General features: G+C 37.3%; 1 protein-coding gene across 4 annotated transcripts in view; it reads right to left on the bottom strand.

Annotated features, from left to right (window-relative positions):
* C8H3orf20 (chromosome 8 C3orf20 homolog) overlaps positions 1–15,757 on the bottom strand; it is a 138,949-nt gene that overhangs the window by 46,536 nt on the left and 76,656 nt on the right. For 3 of the 4 annotated variants that reach the window (XM_074198478.1, XM_074198477.1, XM_074198476.1), the window contains 3 exons: positions 11,420–11,572; positions 6,489–6,609; positions 5,062–5,193 (listed from right to left, as the gene is read on the bottom strand). In XM_074198478.1, coding sequence (XP_074054579.1) covers positions 5,062–5,193; positions 6,489–6,609; positions 11,420–11,572 — 406 coding nt within the window. The remainder of the gene's footprint in view (positions 1–5,061; positions 5,194–6,488; positions 6,610–11,419; positions 11,573–15,757) is intronic. The other variant, XM_074198479.1, reaches the window with a different exon arrangement.

Raw genomic sequence — 15,757 nt, 5'->3', positions numbered from 1 at the left:
GGTTGAATTAGAGGAAACAATTAGGAGACTACAATAATAGTCTAGGTAAGGAGTGATGATAGTTGGAGACAGCTGGAATTTACAACTGGAGAAAATTGAGATAGATGTGACAGAGATAGAAAAAGAATGGAAATGACTTGGAATTGTAACTGGATATCTGAATGAGAGCAAAGAGTAAAGGAGCCTACTTTTTTAAGATTGCAAAGCAGAATGACTGAAAGGATGATAATTCCAGAAACAGACAAAAGCACAATTTTTGAAATGAAGAAGATATTGAATAAATATTTACTCAATAAAATCTTGCAGGAGGAGTGGCTTTGGTGAGGGGAAGGAGATATAATGAGTTCTGTTTTGAGCATGCTGAGTTTGAGATACTTATGGAATGTAGGTGGAGCTGTCCACTAGGTACATGGTGCTGAAATTCTATGATTTTTACCACTCTTGAGATTCTGTCTGTGGTAATTTCAAATCCATAACTATGGCACCCATATAAGCTGCCCTTCTCATCTTATATTTCATACCATTCTTTCCATTTTTGTCCTCCTTATGTCCCAATTCCCTTTAGGAAATAGTCTCTGTTAGCTGACAATGAATGGTAATATGTAAATCTGAAAAACTGATTCTTGCTAATGTGTTGTTAACAGTCATCCCCGGTGACATCGTGTCTTAACTCAGTAACACTGCTTTTGAAATTAAAAAGTACTTCTAAAAAACCTCATTTTGCTTGATTTTTATCTAGATCTATGATGATGAGAAAATTATATTGAGTGCAGATCAGTAACTATTCCTGTAATTTCCAATATTAATTGAATTGCCTACAGCAATTCTAAGAGAGTTTAAGTGATTCTCAGGGCCAGTCAGACAGCCAGTAGGTGTCAAAGGAAGACTTGACCTCAGATTTTTATAATTGTTGGTACTATAAAGTTTTCTACCAGTTATTCTAAGCTTTTCCCCCCAGGGAATTGTATAAGCAGTGAAAATTATAACCTTAAAATAGATCAGTTTAGGCAAGTCTCATTTTCCTATCTGTAAAATGAAAGAACTAAATTAAATAATTTTGAAGGTACCTTTGTAACATTCTATAACAATGCCTCTAAGGTAATTTGAGAGAAAGGCTGCATTCACCCTATTAATAACTCTATGGTTCCACTGATTCTACATGAAAATATGAGTCCTGATATTTAAATCTGTATGAAAGTTCAATGATTAATAAGACATTGGGAGATAGCATGATTAGTACATGGAATCAGGTGATAGGCGGGTTCATAAATCTCTTGTGGGTCAGGATAATAGCTAATATGGATAACATTTATATAGCACTTTAAGATTTACAAAACATTTTACATTTATCAGCTCATTTTATTCTCACCACAATCATGGAGGTAGGAGCTATTGTTATCCTCATTTTACTGGCAAAGTAACTTGCCTAGGATCACATAGCTAATGTTTCCAAGGTGAGAATTGAATTCAGATCTTCATGGCCCTTCATGACTTTAGATCTAATGCTTAATAATTTATACTAGGCAGCCTCAAAATTTATAGATGCAAGAATAAATTCAAAGAAGATGACTGATTTGTCCATCATCAAATATATAGGAAACAAAAAAGTAGGATTTGAACCCAGGTCCTCTGATTCTTGATTCAGTTAACCTTTGCTAACTTAACCTTTGTGAATCTTGGTTTTCTCATTTATATAGTTATTTTTCAGAAGTTCAGTGAGTAATGCTTTTAAAGAATTTTTCAAACTTTTAGCAATTATTATTATTACAAATGCCAATTATTAATATTACTAGAAAAACTGTCTTCCACACCACAACATGCTATAGCAAAAATAATTATGTCATCTGAATAATAACTCTTAATGATATTAAATAGATGTTTTCTTAATTTGACCAGATTGGAAACTTAGGACAGGCAACTGGAGTCTTTTTCATGACAATATTTTGAGCATTTTATCTTTCAGTTCAAATGGAAATAAAGAAGCATTTCTTTTCATTCCATAAAGGGTCAACTCAATCTCTCCCATTTCCAAATTCCAAATGTACTTAGTTTGTACCACAGGATTGGCACTTAGTTTGGGGTATCCTATGGTTATTTTATGCACATGTGTTTTTTTCTTCTCCATTATCTTGTAAGTTCCTTGAGATCAAAGTCTATATTTTATACTCTTTCTTTTGTTTGTTTGTTTTTTAGGTATTTGCTAGGCAATGAGGTTAAGTGGCTTGCCCAAGGCCACACAGCTAGGTAATTATTAAGTGTCTGAGACTGGATTTGAATCCAGGTACTCCTGACTCCAGGGCTGGTGCTTTATCCACTGCGCCACCTAGCCGCCCTATACTCTTTCTTAATCCATTCAACAATTGATTATATTGAATTTAATCAATTGAGATCTTGTTCTCTGTTTCAATCCTAATTATTCTCTTTTAGAGGCAGAATCCTTCACAAGGAAGTCTTATTATGAAGTAATGGACTTATAGGCAAGTCCCTTATCACTACAGTGACTAGTGGCTAGACAAATATTGAGTCCCTTTTCCAAACCCCCAAAATCTTCCCCAGGTGAACATTGGAAGGGCAGGAGACAAGGAAGACAAGTTTCTCCCTATACACCAAGGTCTCCAAGGTCTCCATTTATTTACCAAATTACTAGTGCTTAAATACCTTTGCAGTCTCTAATCCACTCCCACTCCCATGGCACTTAGGCACTGGTGCTCAAAGACATCAGGTGAAGACAATTTACAGTGCTCCCATACACAACATTCCCTAACATATCCCCCTTCTTGCCTTTTTTTGAAACAAAATTATTACATAATGAATTCCACATAAATTATAAACAAAGTTCAAAAATAAATAAATGTCAATGGTAAAAACAATATTCCTAAACTCCTTGAAATACATTTTATCCCCAATTTACAGACAAAGATTACAAAGTGTTTTCTTTTGCCAATAAAAAACTTTCAAAGCAATCAAATTCAAAATCCAAACTAAAAGGAGTAATATTTAACTTTACCTATTTCAGAGTTTAGACACTAACACACAGAAAACAATTCTCTTGTATCACATTTACCAAGCTGAGACTGGTACCCTGGCCAGTACCAGATCTCAGAATATAGAAACATTTTCCTACCTCTCCAGGCCAGTGAAGAGATGTAAAAACATCCTATTGATGATTGAATACACATATACACAGACCAACATATTAGCTATAAGCACTGGTTTCCTTCAAAAGACAAAATCTAAATTTCCTAATCTCAGAAAAATAATCTTCTTTCCCTTTTCTCTTAACTAATTGAACCATGAAGCTTCCTAATCAATAATCTTTTGAAAAACATAGTCATTGCCCAAACCAGGAAGAAGGCACAGAGGTCCCTTTATTTCTAGAATATGATTTTGAGGGGTCTTGTCCTTGTAGCAAAGCCTGAATTCCATCTGAGAAAAGCTTGAGTTTTGAAGTTCTAAAAAGGAAGATTTCCCTTCTCCTTCCCCCTTCCTTTGCAGAGGGAGGGAATGGCAGAAAATGAGAGGAAAGCATTTGAAATTACTTAAAATGTTGACAGTACAATCTGGAGTTGTTGCATTTTGTGAACAGTAGCCACCACCATAACAAACTGTCCAATAGCATGTGACACCTTCACTCTCAACACAGGAAGTGCAGCTAGTGTTCAATTCATAGTCCTTTGCTGCCAAAACAAAGGGAAAGGTGCAGCTGGCTATAGGCTGGAAAGTGAAACTTGTGGCTTCCAGAGCGAAACTCGTCTTTAAGCATCAGGGTCTGCATCAATGTCAGGGTCTGCATCAGGATCTTTGGCAACAACAAAAAGTCTGTATCAGTTATCTATTAGGGGTTTGGATCCTGATTAATGTGCATTGGCAGTCAGGCTAGCAACCACAATCAAAAGGAGCAGCAAGCAGGTCCTCCGCATCCCTTTTATAGTGCTGGTATGGACTGCTGCTGAAGACGAAACTCCATCCCCTGTGGCACTGCCTCAAAGATTCCTCTTTCCACTGGCTCAATGCTAAATACTTAATTGTTTCTTCTCACTTTCACTTTATGAAATGCTAACTTACTTTCACTGGTTCCTTGATGCTGAATACTTATTTGTCTTTTCACTTTCACTTTAAACCTCTTTGTTCAGCCTGTTACCTTCTCCAGAGACCTCTGCTCTGGGATGTCACATGGTTCTCTTACTTGTATCTGCTGTGTCCTTATACTGGACTTCACTCAGATAACTCCACCTTCCTGTCCCTGTATAGGTACCAATATGTTGAGTCCCTTTTCCAGACTCTCTCAATCCTCCCCAGGTAAACATTGGAAGGGCAGGAGACAAGGAAGACAAGTTTCTCCCTATACACCAAAGTCTCCAAGGTCTCCATTTATTTACCAAAAATACCAGTGCTTAAATACCTTTTCAGTCTCTAATCTACTCCCACTTAGTAAGATAAGACTCTGGTGCTCAAGGACACCAAGTGAAGATAATTTACAGTGCTCCCATACACAATAGTCAGTCCCTAACAGACAAGAAATCAAGGAATTTTAGGAGAGAAAGAAGATGTTTCTATCAGCTGATACTAAAAAGACCTCTGGTTCATAGATAATAAATAATGGAATCCTACACCCATATAGTCCTCAAGGAAAAATTGACAGGACCACTCCAACCCACTAGGATTCAATCGTTTTAGTCACATCCCTTTTTTAACTTCTCTTTTCCTTCAAGGTTCTCCTTTACATTCAGTTTAACTAAATTTCACCAGATAAATCTTCTGAGATACCAGCATAGATAATGATTCATGACAGGATTATAATGATGATACCAGACTCATATTTAGAGGCCGAGAGGGAGAAATATAGTTTAATGATCAAACATTGACGTGTGGTCCTTAGTAATCCCTTAGAAAGTTATGTTTAGGGTCCCATCAACAAATCTGGAGCAAAGGGCAACTGTTACTGCCTTGTAAAACCTTGAGTAAATTACTTCCCTTTTCTGGCCCTTCTCTATCAAAAGGTGAAGTGTTGGACTAGATGACCTTTAAGGTTCCTTCTTAGTCTCAATCTTATGATCTTACCTGCTTCTCAGAAGGTGTTCCATGTGGACATTCTTGGGGTGAAATGAATAGAGTCACAGTCTCATTCAGGGCACTGAAGGTTATGTTTATGGAATTTTGACCGGTCACCTTCAGTACAATTTGTTCATTCATCTACAGAAAAATGAGGATGATGCTATTGTTTTAAACATCAATGATTGTCCTTTCTTAACCATAAAGTAAAATTTGTTGAAGGTCTACTATTCTGTTCTATTTTAATTTAAAAGACAAATGCAGAAATTTGTCTCATATGACACATGGCAGAAATGGCTCTCAACCAAATGCATAGAACTTTTTGTAACCCTACAGAGCCAACAGGATTATTGTAGCAAGATAAGCAATACAAAAAAACTCCTCTCTGCTCCTCTCATAAACCAGGAAGATGATTGTACTAATAACTTTTCTTCTGATCTTTAGAGTCACCAAAATTAAGTACTCAAAGTCTCATTATCTTTTTTTTTAGTTTTTTTGCAAGGTAATGGGATTAAGAGGCTTGCCCAAGGCCATACAGCTAGCTAATTATTAAGTGTCTGAGACCGGATTTGAACACTGTGCCACCTAGCTGTCCCAAAGTCTCATTATCTTTTAAATAGCTTCTAACTGTATTCCTTGCTATGCAAGATAAGACAATCTCTGGTTCATTGCCACATGAGTAGGAGGAACAAGTAGTTCAATGAGTTCAGTCATGACAGATCACTATAAATTGGAAAGGCTTTCTGGAAGAAATGAGACTCAAAAATACCTAAAATGGTGGATAGATGGATATGGGCCATCTGAGATGAGGGGGCATTCAAAGTGGGAAGAAGCACATAGACAAATGGGTGAAGGTGAGAAAGTACACTATTTTAAGGACCATATATAGAGCCCTTTTAACTTCTGGAGTAATAGGATGAAAGTGATAATCGAAAATGATGAACACTAAAGTCCATTCAACTCTGTGGTTGCCAGGGATATGGAAGGGAAAATGGCAGTATAGAATTAGGACTTGAAGGGAGGAAGACCAGTTAGGAAGCTTTCCCTTCAGTAAATTCTTATAATATTTATATTCTAGATCATTCTTTCTGGCTCTTAGTCACATACTGAATTTTTCTTTTTTTCTGCTTCACAGGTAGATGAGCTCCTTGAAATTAGAGACTGTGTCTTTTTTATCCTGGTATAAGGGTCCTAGAACAAGATTAAGTACACAGTCAGGACTTAATGAATGAAATTCTCTGATGGGAATCTAGATGTTTGCAAAAACATTTTTCTCTGAATGAAGTGCTAATGGAGTGTGGACAGTTAGCACTGAATGAATAAAATGCTAGTGGGTCCCAGGTCAGTTGCCCTCCATTAATGCATAGGGAAAAGCTATCCAGGTCTAACCATTATTATATGCTTGTACTCTATGAATTGGTGGTATTGTCTCCTACCTTATACTCTAATGATAACAAGGACCATGTCTTGGAGGTCCAACTCCATTTGTGAACTGTATGCCCTTTAGTGTCTGTTATACATCCTCCCTCATGATTCATCATAAACATACATGGATAGCTGGGAGAAAATACACAAAGATGAGCAGAGGGAAGTGAGGATACATCTTCTGATGAGACTTACTTTCATGAGTTCTAGGGAAAAGTGTGTGTATCAAGGAGAGGGGGGAGAGGGAAACTAGTTCCTCTTGCCCTAGGCTACAAATGGGCAATGGAGGCAAAGAAGGACAATTATCAGGGCTAAAAGTCATGAAGATGCTAGACTGATGAATTTTATTCTGCAGAAGTGATATTTTCTTGTTTTCCTCTGCCTCTCAGGAACTCCTAAAGACCAAAGTGATACAGTGAGAGAAAAAAGTGGATTTTAGGACATATCTACCAAATATCACCACCATTTTCCTTTGATAGTGTCCTCTAGCAGAGGACAATCCTTCAAAAGTCCCTAAATCCAGTAAATGCCCTTCAATTGGGGAATGGCTTAGCAAACTGTGGTATATGTATGTCATGGAGCACTATTGTTCTATTAGAAACCCAGGAGGGATGGGATTTCAGGGAAACCTGGAGGGATTTGCATGAATTGATGCTGAGTGAGATGAGCAGAACCAGAAAAACACTGTACACCCTAACAGCAACATGGAAGTGATGTTCAACCTTGAAGGACTTGCTCATTCCATCAGTGCAACAATTGGGAACAATTTTGGGCTGTCTGCAAAGGAGAGTGCCATCTGTATCCAGATAAGGAGCTGTGGAGTTTGAACAAAGTACAAGGACTATTCCCTTTAATTTGGAAAAAAAAACAGATATCTTATTGTCTGATCTGGTTACCTCTGAGAATTCTGTTCTCTTTAAGGATATGATTTCTCTCTCATCACACCCAATTTGGTTCAAGGTACAACATGGAAACAAAGTAAAGACTGACAGAGTGCTATCTGTGGGGTGGGGGTGGGGGGAGGGAAGCAAGATTGGGAGAAAATTGTAAAACTCAAATAATATCTTTAATAAAAAAAAAGGAAAAAAGAATTCAATTGAACAAAATAGACATTTACTAAGCACCTACAATGGGCTTACTGTATAATCAGGAGATCCAAAGATGAATAAAATATAATCCCTGTCATTATAAAAAAAGTCCCAGAACCTATCTTTTCTTGATCTTCTTTCAAAATCACCTAGACTCTACTCCCAGCTCCCCCATCCAGCAATACTATAATACTGTTTTCCTTGATGATGATGTTTGTCCTTCATTCTCAAAGACGAGCAAGACTAATATTAGGGAGGTGATACCATGTAAACCACACAAATTGGATTTGCATGAGGGGAATGCAGTGTTAAGTCACTAGGCTAACTTTCTCCTCTAAAGCCCTCTGGGTTCAGTGGTCAGAGAAATGAGTCAGGCACTAGAGTTCAGAGCAGGGTCTTGAATCCACAGGCTTCCTTGTATTATAGTCCCATACTGAGAGAAAAAAGCATTAGGGAAACAAAGTAAAAGATACTTCCCAACTCCTCAAGTGGATTTGGATGTCTTAAATTTTTCAACCACTGTGTTATTTGAAAAAATGACTGTGAGTGGTCCTTTGGGCTATGGCAGACTACAAAAGTGGAAATTCACTTTATTTTCAAGATATACATACATATATATATATATATATGTATTATATATATATATATATGTATGTATTTGTGTGTGTGTGTGTGTGTGTGTGTGTGTGTGTGTGTGCGCGCGCGCGCAGTGGTAATATGGGGACAAATAGGACAAGAGGTTCCAAACCTCACTGTTAAGTAGTTGAACCACCCTTCAAGGAATGGAAAGTGTCACAGGAACCAGAAGGATCCCTAAAAATCATCCAGTTTGGGGTGGTTAGGTGGAGCAGTGGATACAGCACTGGTCCTGGAGTCAAAAGTACTTGAGTTCAAATCCAGTCTCAGACACTTAATAATTACCTAGCTGTATGACCTTGGGCAAGCCACTTAATGCCATTTGCCTTGCAAAAACCTAAAAAATATCATCCAGTTTAATGACATCTAACTCAAATAGAAACAAATTCCTGCAAGTCATATTTTGACTTATTCAGTAGTTTCATGTTTGACTTGTGATCCCATTTGGAGTTTTCATGTTAAAAGATAACTAGAGTAGTTTGTCATTTTTATCTCCAGCTCATTTTTTACAGTTGAGTAAGCTAAGGCAAACTGTTAAAAACTTGCCAAGGTTCATACAGCTACTAAATATCTTGAGACCAGATTTGAATTCAGGAAGTTGAATCTTCCTGACTCCAGACCCAGCACTCTATCCACTGTCATGTAGTTGGCCTCATAATGACTTAGAAAACAACAAATTAACATTATCTGTGTTGCATTATATTTTTTATTTATTTTGCTAAACTTCTCCCAATTACATTATAATCTGGTTCTGTTCCATAAGGTTGACTGCTCTGAACTATTCTAGCCCCAGAGAAGTAAAATAGATCACTTAAGATTTTACAAAGTGGAAGAAACTGACTGCTATTTGAGCTCTGGTCCTCTGACTTCAGGTGCAGAACTTTTGCCTATACTGCCCAGCCTCTTTTTGCCCTAGACTTTCTTCTGTATTCAAAAAGTAGAGAGAAGGAACATGAGAAAAGGGTTATGCTCAGAGACCATATAGATGATAGTCCAGAGGGTGCTTCTCCTTTGGAGCAAGGAGAATCAATTTAATAATGCTTCCATTAAAATATGAAGCCTTTAAAATAATTGAAGATAGTTGATACCCCCACCTAAGTCTTTTCTTCCTTAGGTTAACCTTTCCCAGAGCTTTCAAATCATTCTAAGGTGTCATGATCTTGAGGTCAATCACCATCCTTTTCATCCTTTTTTGAATAATTGCCAGCCAATCAATGTTTTCCTGACAGTTTTGTACCCCCAGTTGGACATAGTTCCCAAAAGTTTAAAGAAGGAGCAATGGGAAGAGGAAGAGGGAATTGACAAGAGGTGGATTAAGGTCAATATAAGGAAATATAAACTATCCATGAGAATGATTAACTAATAGAATGAATTGCTTTGGAAGCTATTAGGAGGCAGAATCAAATGGCAGCATAGTAGGAAGAACAACAGATTAGCTCGACCCCACGTTTCTCTCAAATGGATCTGGAAAATGCATCAGCCTGAATCCTGATTAGAAAATCCAAGGAAAAAGTCAAAGTGCATCCAGATCATTTGACTTTTTCTATCCCAGATCAGCATAGAGAGATAGACAAGAAGGCTTATAGACATCAGAGATAATTCAAAACTAGGAATAGTTACAGAAAGAATTCTAATTCAGGTAGAGGTTGTAAACCAGAGCATCAAGATGGCCCCCAAAAGCAGCACAGAGGAGCCTAAATTTGTGTAGGGCATATCAATGGGTGCCAATTATTACCTTTGTTGTTCATTACCTAGTTCCAGGTCATAGATTCAAGGATGACAAGGATTATCTTTATCTAGGGAATAGTATTCCAATATGAGAAGCAGTTTCAAATCCTAAAATATGCAATGAGCAAAGAAGTTCAGAAGTTCAGAAGCAAGTAGTAGCTGTGTGACTCTGGCCCCTGCAGCAGAAGAGGGTCCCAATCCATCCTAAAGCCTTCAGTAGATAACCAGGGCAGGAATCCCAGACAAAAGATTAGTTTTGAGATCTGTTATTGAATCAACATAGATTTCCAGCTGCCTGATAGTGGTCTTGAACCAATTTACTACAACTCCAACTGGATTAAGCTTAGAGATGTCTTGTATAGAGCCAAATTCAGATCAGAAACTTCCAGAGCTCTCACTAGAAAGGAAATGTTCAGGCCTTTCATCAGACCATTTTAGGAGCACAACAATCTTGCAGGTTCCAATCTAAACTGTTGCCCAAATTCTGAAATAACACAACACTGAATTCCCCATAAAAATAATGACATAAATCTAGAGTACACCAGGTCATTCCAGACATTATATTCAGAAGGGCTTGGAAGTTCAAAGTCATGAAGTAGGTTGGAAAAATGAGAAAAATAACAAAGAAGTAATTCTATCATGAAAAAGTGTACCCAGAAGAAGAAATAAACTCCAAAATATATATGACTTGCTTGGCACAAATTCAAACTAGAATTTCTGGAAGAGATATAATAAGAGGTGGAAAAATGTTTGAGATTTTTTATAAATGTAGTGAGAGTACTAGTAGAAAAATGGAAAAGAAATGAGAGCTATGGGGGAAAAAAGAATTGGAAAGAGAATTAGTAGAATGTGGAAATTTGTTTTGCTTGACTACATTTGTAATTGGGATTTTGTTTTTCTTCTTGCTGATGCTTTTGTGGAAAGGTGAGTTGGTCAGGAAAGCAAAATTTAATTTAAAAAAAAACTGCAGATGACTCCCTTTCAAGTATATTGTAGAAAGAATTTTTAAGGAATGGTTTAGATGGCTTTTAAGGCTCTAAATCTATGACAGAATGCTGAAATTGAAGACTTGAGTGCTCATTTGAATGAGATGGAAGTAAACCAGCTATTACTTGTGATAAAATATTACCAGTCCTTAAAATTTGCCAAGTTACTGTTTCTTAAGATCCTCCAGACCTGACCACATACTCTGATCCTATACTTTGCAGTTCCCTCACATTAAGAACCTCTTAGTTTTGCTATCTACACCATTGATGAACTCCTAGATCATTGATCTTTCCACCTGACTGGCAGCTGACCTTTCCATTATATGTTGTCTCTCCAAAGCAGAAAATGAGCTCCTTGAGAACAGGAATTGCATTTCTGTTTGTATCCTCAGAGTTTAACATAGTACTTGGTACATTGTTAAGTGCTTAATAAATGATTTTTCTTGATTTTTTAAAATTCAGATTTTCTGTTCTCAGTATTACAAGTCCTAATAACCTACTCACCGGTTCTTGAGGTTATACTGCACACTTCCATGGCCTTCCGCAGTAAACAGACCTATGATTGTGAAGTTTGGTGTATCATTGAAAATGCAGGTTGTGTATCTTCCTCTGCAGCATGTAGGAATCTGACACACAGCAACATGTCCTGATGGATAGCTGATGGGGCCAGTTAAGTCAAATAAAGAGAAATTTCTAAGGCCTCTGGATGGGGTGCAGTGAGATACAGATGAAAGCATGTTAGATATGAAGTCAAAAGATTGAGATTCAAATCCCAGCTCTACCGATTACTAGCTATGAGACATTGCACAATTAACTGAATTTCTTCAGACCTTACCTTGTTTATAAATCAAGGAGGGTGGGTAAGAATATGTGAAGGATCTGAGAATGAATATTCTAAGAAATAAAAGACTTCCATCACTTGATGACCTTGGGTGCCACCCTTCTTGGATGCTCCTTATTTTTTTAATCTTATTTTTATTGATCCTTTGCTTTTACATTGATTTCATTTTTGACCCTGCCCCCATTACTGCACAGTCATCCATTTTAACAAAGATTTCCAAAGACAGTGAAAACAATTCAGAAAAAACAATCAAACAGAAGAAATTTGTCTCAACTGGATCTAACAGAATTTACAATAGTCTATACATGTAGCTCCCCCCCACACACACACTTTTACAAAAGGGGGAAGAAGATTATACTTTTTTCTTCATTCTTTTTGTGTTTCTTAGACAATTTCTAAGAACCCCCTTGGAGAACTTTCCCTTCCATGGAAAAAATGTCTTTATACATTAGATTTATTTATACATTTATACATTAGTTCTAATATACATTAGAACTGAGGGCATGGGAGCATGAGGGCAGGGAAGATTCCCTTGTGATCCACTATACTCCTCTTTACTAGTCCTCCAGTCTAGTCTTGTTTCACCTTATTCCCTACTCTTTTTTCTGCCTTGCTTCACATACTATCCTTCCGTTTCTACTCTTTTCAGTTGCAGAACCATAATTCAAATCAAGATTCTCAAAGGGTGTACACTACCACAATAACTTTATAAATCAAGATAATCCATCTCCAATCACCAAAGAACATAAGGTCTATGAGGACAGGGATTTCTTCACTTTGTTTTTGTATTCTACAGAACAGAACCACAGTGTTTGATATACCAGAAGTAGTTAATAAATGATTTATATTCATTCATTCATTTGGAGTGATAGTCATTCAAATATTTGAAGATCTGTCTATAAGTTTGAGGTTTTGATCTCTGTTTAAATAATAATTTCCATTTACACAGCACTAAGATTTTCATACCTCTTTATATTCATGATGTTATTCTGAGCTTTACAGCAGCTATGTTAGATAGGTACCAGAGATATGTCTCCACTAAGGCTTAGAGGTGTCAAGTGACTTGTTTAGGCAAGCAGATGCTAAGCATCAGAGACAGGAGGCATACTTTTTCCTGACTCCCGGTCTTGGATTTTGTTCCCACACCACCACTATATACATCCCTTGGAAAGGGGCAAGGATTTCTTTAAGTTCTTAAGATCATGTGTTTAGAGTTAGAAGAGAATTTGGAGATAATCTAATCTAACCTCATTTTCTCAATGAAAATTCTAAGCCCTGGGATATACTCAAGGTCATACAAGTATTAAGGAGCAGAAGGGGGATTTGAACTCATTTCCCTAGACTCTGAACCTGGTGCTCTTGACATCAGGGTGAACAAAGGATCCGAACTTAAGGCAATAGAGGGATAAAAGAAACCTAGATTGACATGCCCTGGGGTATTGACAAATTTTATAGATGTAACCATTTTACTGTGGGGGGCACTTTTTCTGACTACTGTGACTAAGTGGTTTACAGAAAATTCATGGGCTAGTACTGTTTAAACCTAGCATCTTATTTGGGTGACATTCATTGCTATCCTCTCAGATCTAATGTATCACTGAAATAGTTCTGGTATCCAACTGTTGATGGTTCAGAATCAATGATGTTATTCAGATGCTAAGACAGACAAGAGTCACCTAAATATTTCCACAATCTAAAGAAAGATGTGCCACTGGAAATACATGGAAGTGTTTTGGCCAGTCCAGCGAAGATTCAAAAAAAGAGAATTGTAGTTATAGAACTGAGAGAGAACTTGGAGATGATTAAACTCAACACTTCTATTTTATAGTGGAGAAAACAAGAGATGTTAAATAACCTTCATAAGGACAGAGTTAAGATTTGAACCCTAATCTTCTGTTTCTAATTCCAGCACTCTCTTAGAATGTTAAAGGGGAGGAACCTTAGAGATCATTTAGCCCATTTCATTTTACAGAAAAGGAAACCTAGAGAAATGATTTGTTCAAGGTCATATAGAGAATGAATGATCTAGCCAAAATCAAAAGATTCCTATCAGACATATCTAGTCACTATTATTAAAGCTTTAATTTGCAATTTACAGGCCTGAAATAAACTCAAGTCAATTTTTAAAGCCAACTTTGATGGGAATTGGTGACTAAGTGGCTCAGTGGATAGAGTGTAATAAGGTTTGCATTCAGGAAGACCTAATTTCAAGTCCATTCTCAGACATTTATTAGCTGTGTGATCCTGGCCAAATTACTTAACCCTATTTAGCTCAATTTCCTGATCTGGAGAAGAAAATGACAAATCACTCCAGTATATTTGCTAAGAAAATCCCAAACAAAATTTGAAAAATGACTGAAATTTATGTAAGTACTGGAGAAGGAATTCTGGATCCTTTCCTGTGGTTGCTTACCCTGTGTGTAAGGGTGGATAGAAGCTTCAGGATACTAGAAAATCCCTCTTGGGGAGCCCTGGGAAGATAGAGGGGTAGGGATGGGTCAAGGAAGAGCTTTCACCTGAGATGAGGGAACAGGGAATGCCATATTATAGCTTTCCCTTTTTTTTAAAGTATTGATTCCTTCTATTGTGCAAGGAGGAGAGAGTTGCCTTTTTAAAAAATTTCTTCCCAAGGATCAAGTTTGATCATTCTAATTCCATAAGTAGCTTAACCAGTTATTCTTGCTAACTAGGTGCTAGCTAGGTGCTAAGCTCAGCTTTCTCTTAGACTACTTAGGGACCTTATAAAAAAGATAAAGTTTAGGCAATTTATCTCTGGATGGAGAGGTGATGGGCTAATATATAGAAAGAGAAACACATTTGGGGGCATGGTCAGTGTGGAAATTCATTTTTTTGACTGTGTGTATTTGTTAAAAGGTTTTCTTTTCTTCCTCCCCCTCACCACACCCTGGGAGAAAAAATGCTTGATAATTGATAAAGATTTTAATTCAATATAAGGCAAATTACTATAGTGTCCTATCAAACTGATGACTTTTGACCATCAATATGGACTTGCCATTAAGATGATAGGATAATAGCCTATGCACAACTGATCACAACTAATGCAAAGTTTGGGTCCTGCTTGGCAAACAAGAAAGTTTTATGGTCCCAGTATGGGTGTGAATAGTGGGGCCAAGAGCCAGGTAAATAATCCTGTTAGTGAACAAAGATCTTTGATGGGATAGAATCCTGTGCTTGCATCATAAATATTTCATCTCCCTCTCCTGGGTAGCTTATATGAACCTATTTCATGGACATCTTCATGGGGCACCAGGGTAGTTGATCCTATTAAATTCAGTGAAGAGCTGGAAAAGGATAATGTAGGCGGGGAGGGGGACCACTTGAATGAGCCCTCTGTGTTTAATATACCACTATACGTTTGGAAGCTGAAGCTGAATAGAACATGATGAATGGATTCATTTAGGCTAGAGAAATAATGTGACATCTTTGACTGGGAGCTTAAATTCTGAATTCCCAAAATGGTATAAAGGCAAAATTGAACTTGAGTTCCTAGAGCAGCCTGGGAGGATGCCTGCCCAAGTCCTCCAGCCCTTAGAAAGGTTGCTAAGCTAACAATTTTTCTTTATTTTAAGGACCTGGGGTCCCTGAGCAGAATGAGAAATTATTCAAATTGATCCCTTGATGCTTTTACCAAAAAGAAAGAAAAAGGAAAAAGAAACAATTGAAAGTGGCATTATTCAATTATTCCAAAGAAGGAAAGTTGGCCATTAGGGGAAAAGGCACTTGTCTGGAATAAAAGGCTATACTCAGGTTCTGATCCTGGTTTTTTGCTGTTTACTTAGAGAAGTAATTTCCCTATATTCCAGTTTCTGTCAAATGAGAGGTCTCTTGAGGTGTGACATTCAAAGATGAATTCATAATGCATCGGAATAACAGGGGTTATGGTGGAGGGAGCTGATCTGCTAGATTAGGGTACCTCCGACAGATCTGGTCATATACTCTCTGTGAGATGTGCCCTTGGTGTCTTGTTGAACCACCTGCAC

The sequence above is a fragment of the Macrotis lagotis genome, chromosome 8, assembly GCF_037893015.1.
Source record: "Macrotis lagotis isolate mMagLag1 chromosome 8, bilby.v1.9.chrom.fasta, whole genome shotgun sequence".
Classification (NCBI taxonomy): Eukaryota; Metazoa; Chordata; class Mammalia; order Peramelemorphia; family Peramelidae; genus Macrotis; species Macrotis lagotis.
This window is presented reverse-complemented; position numbering and strand designations above follow the sequence as displayed.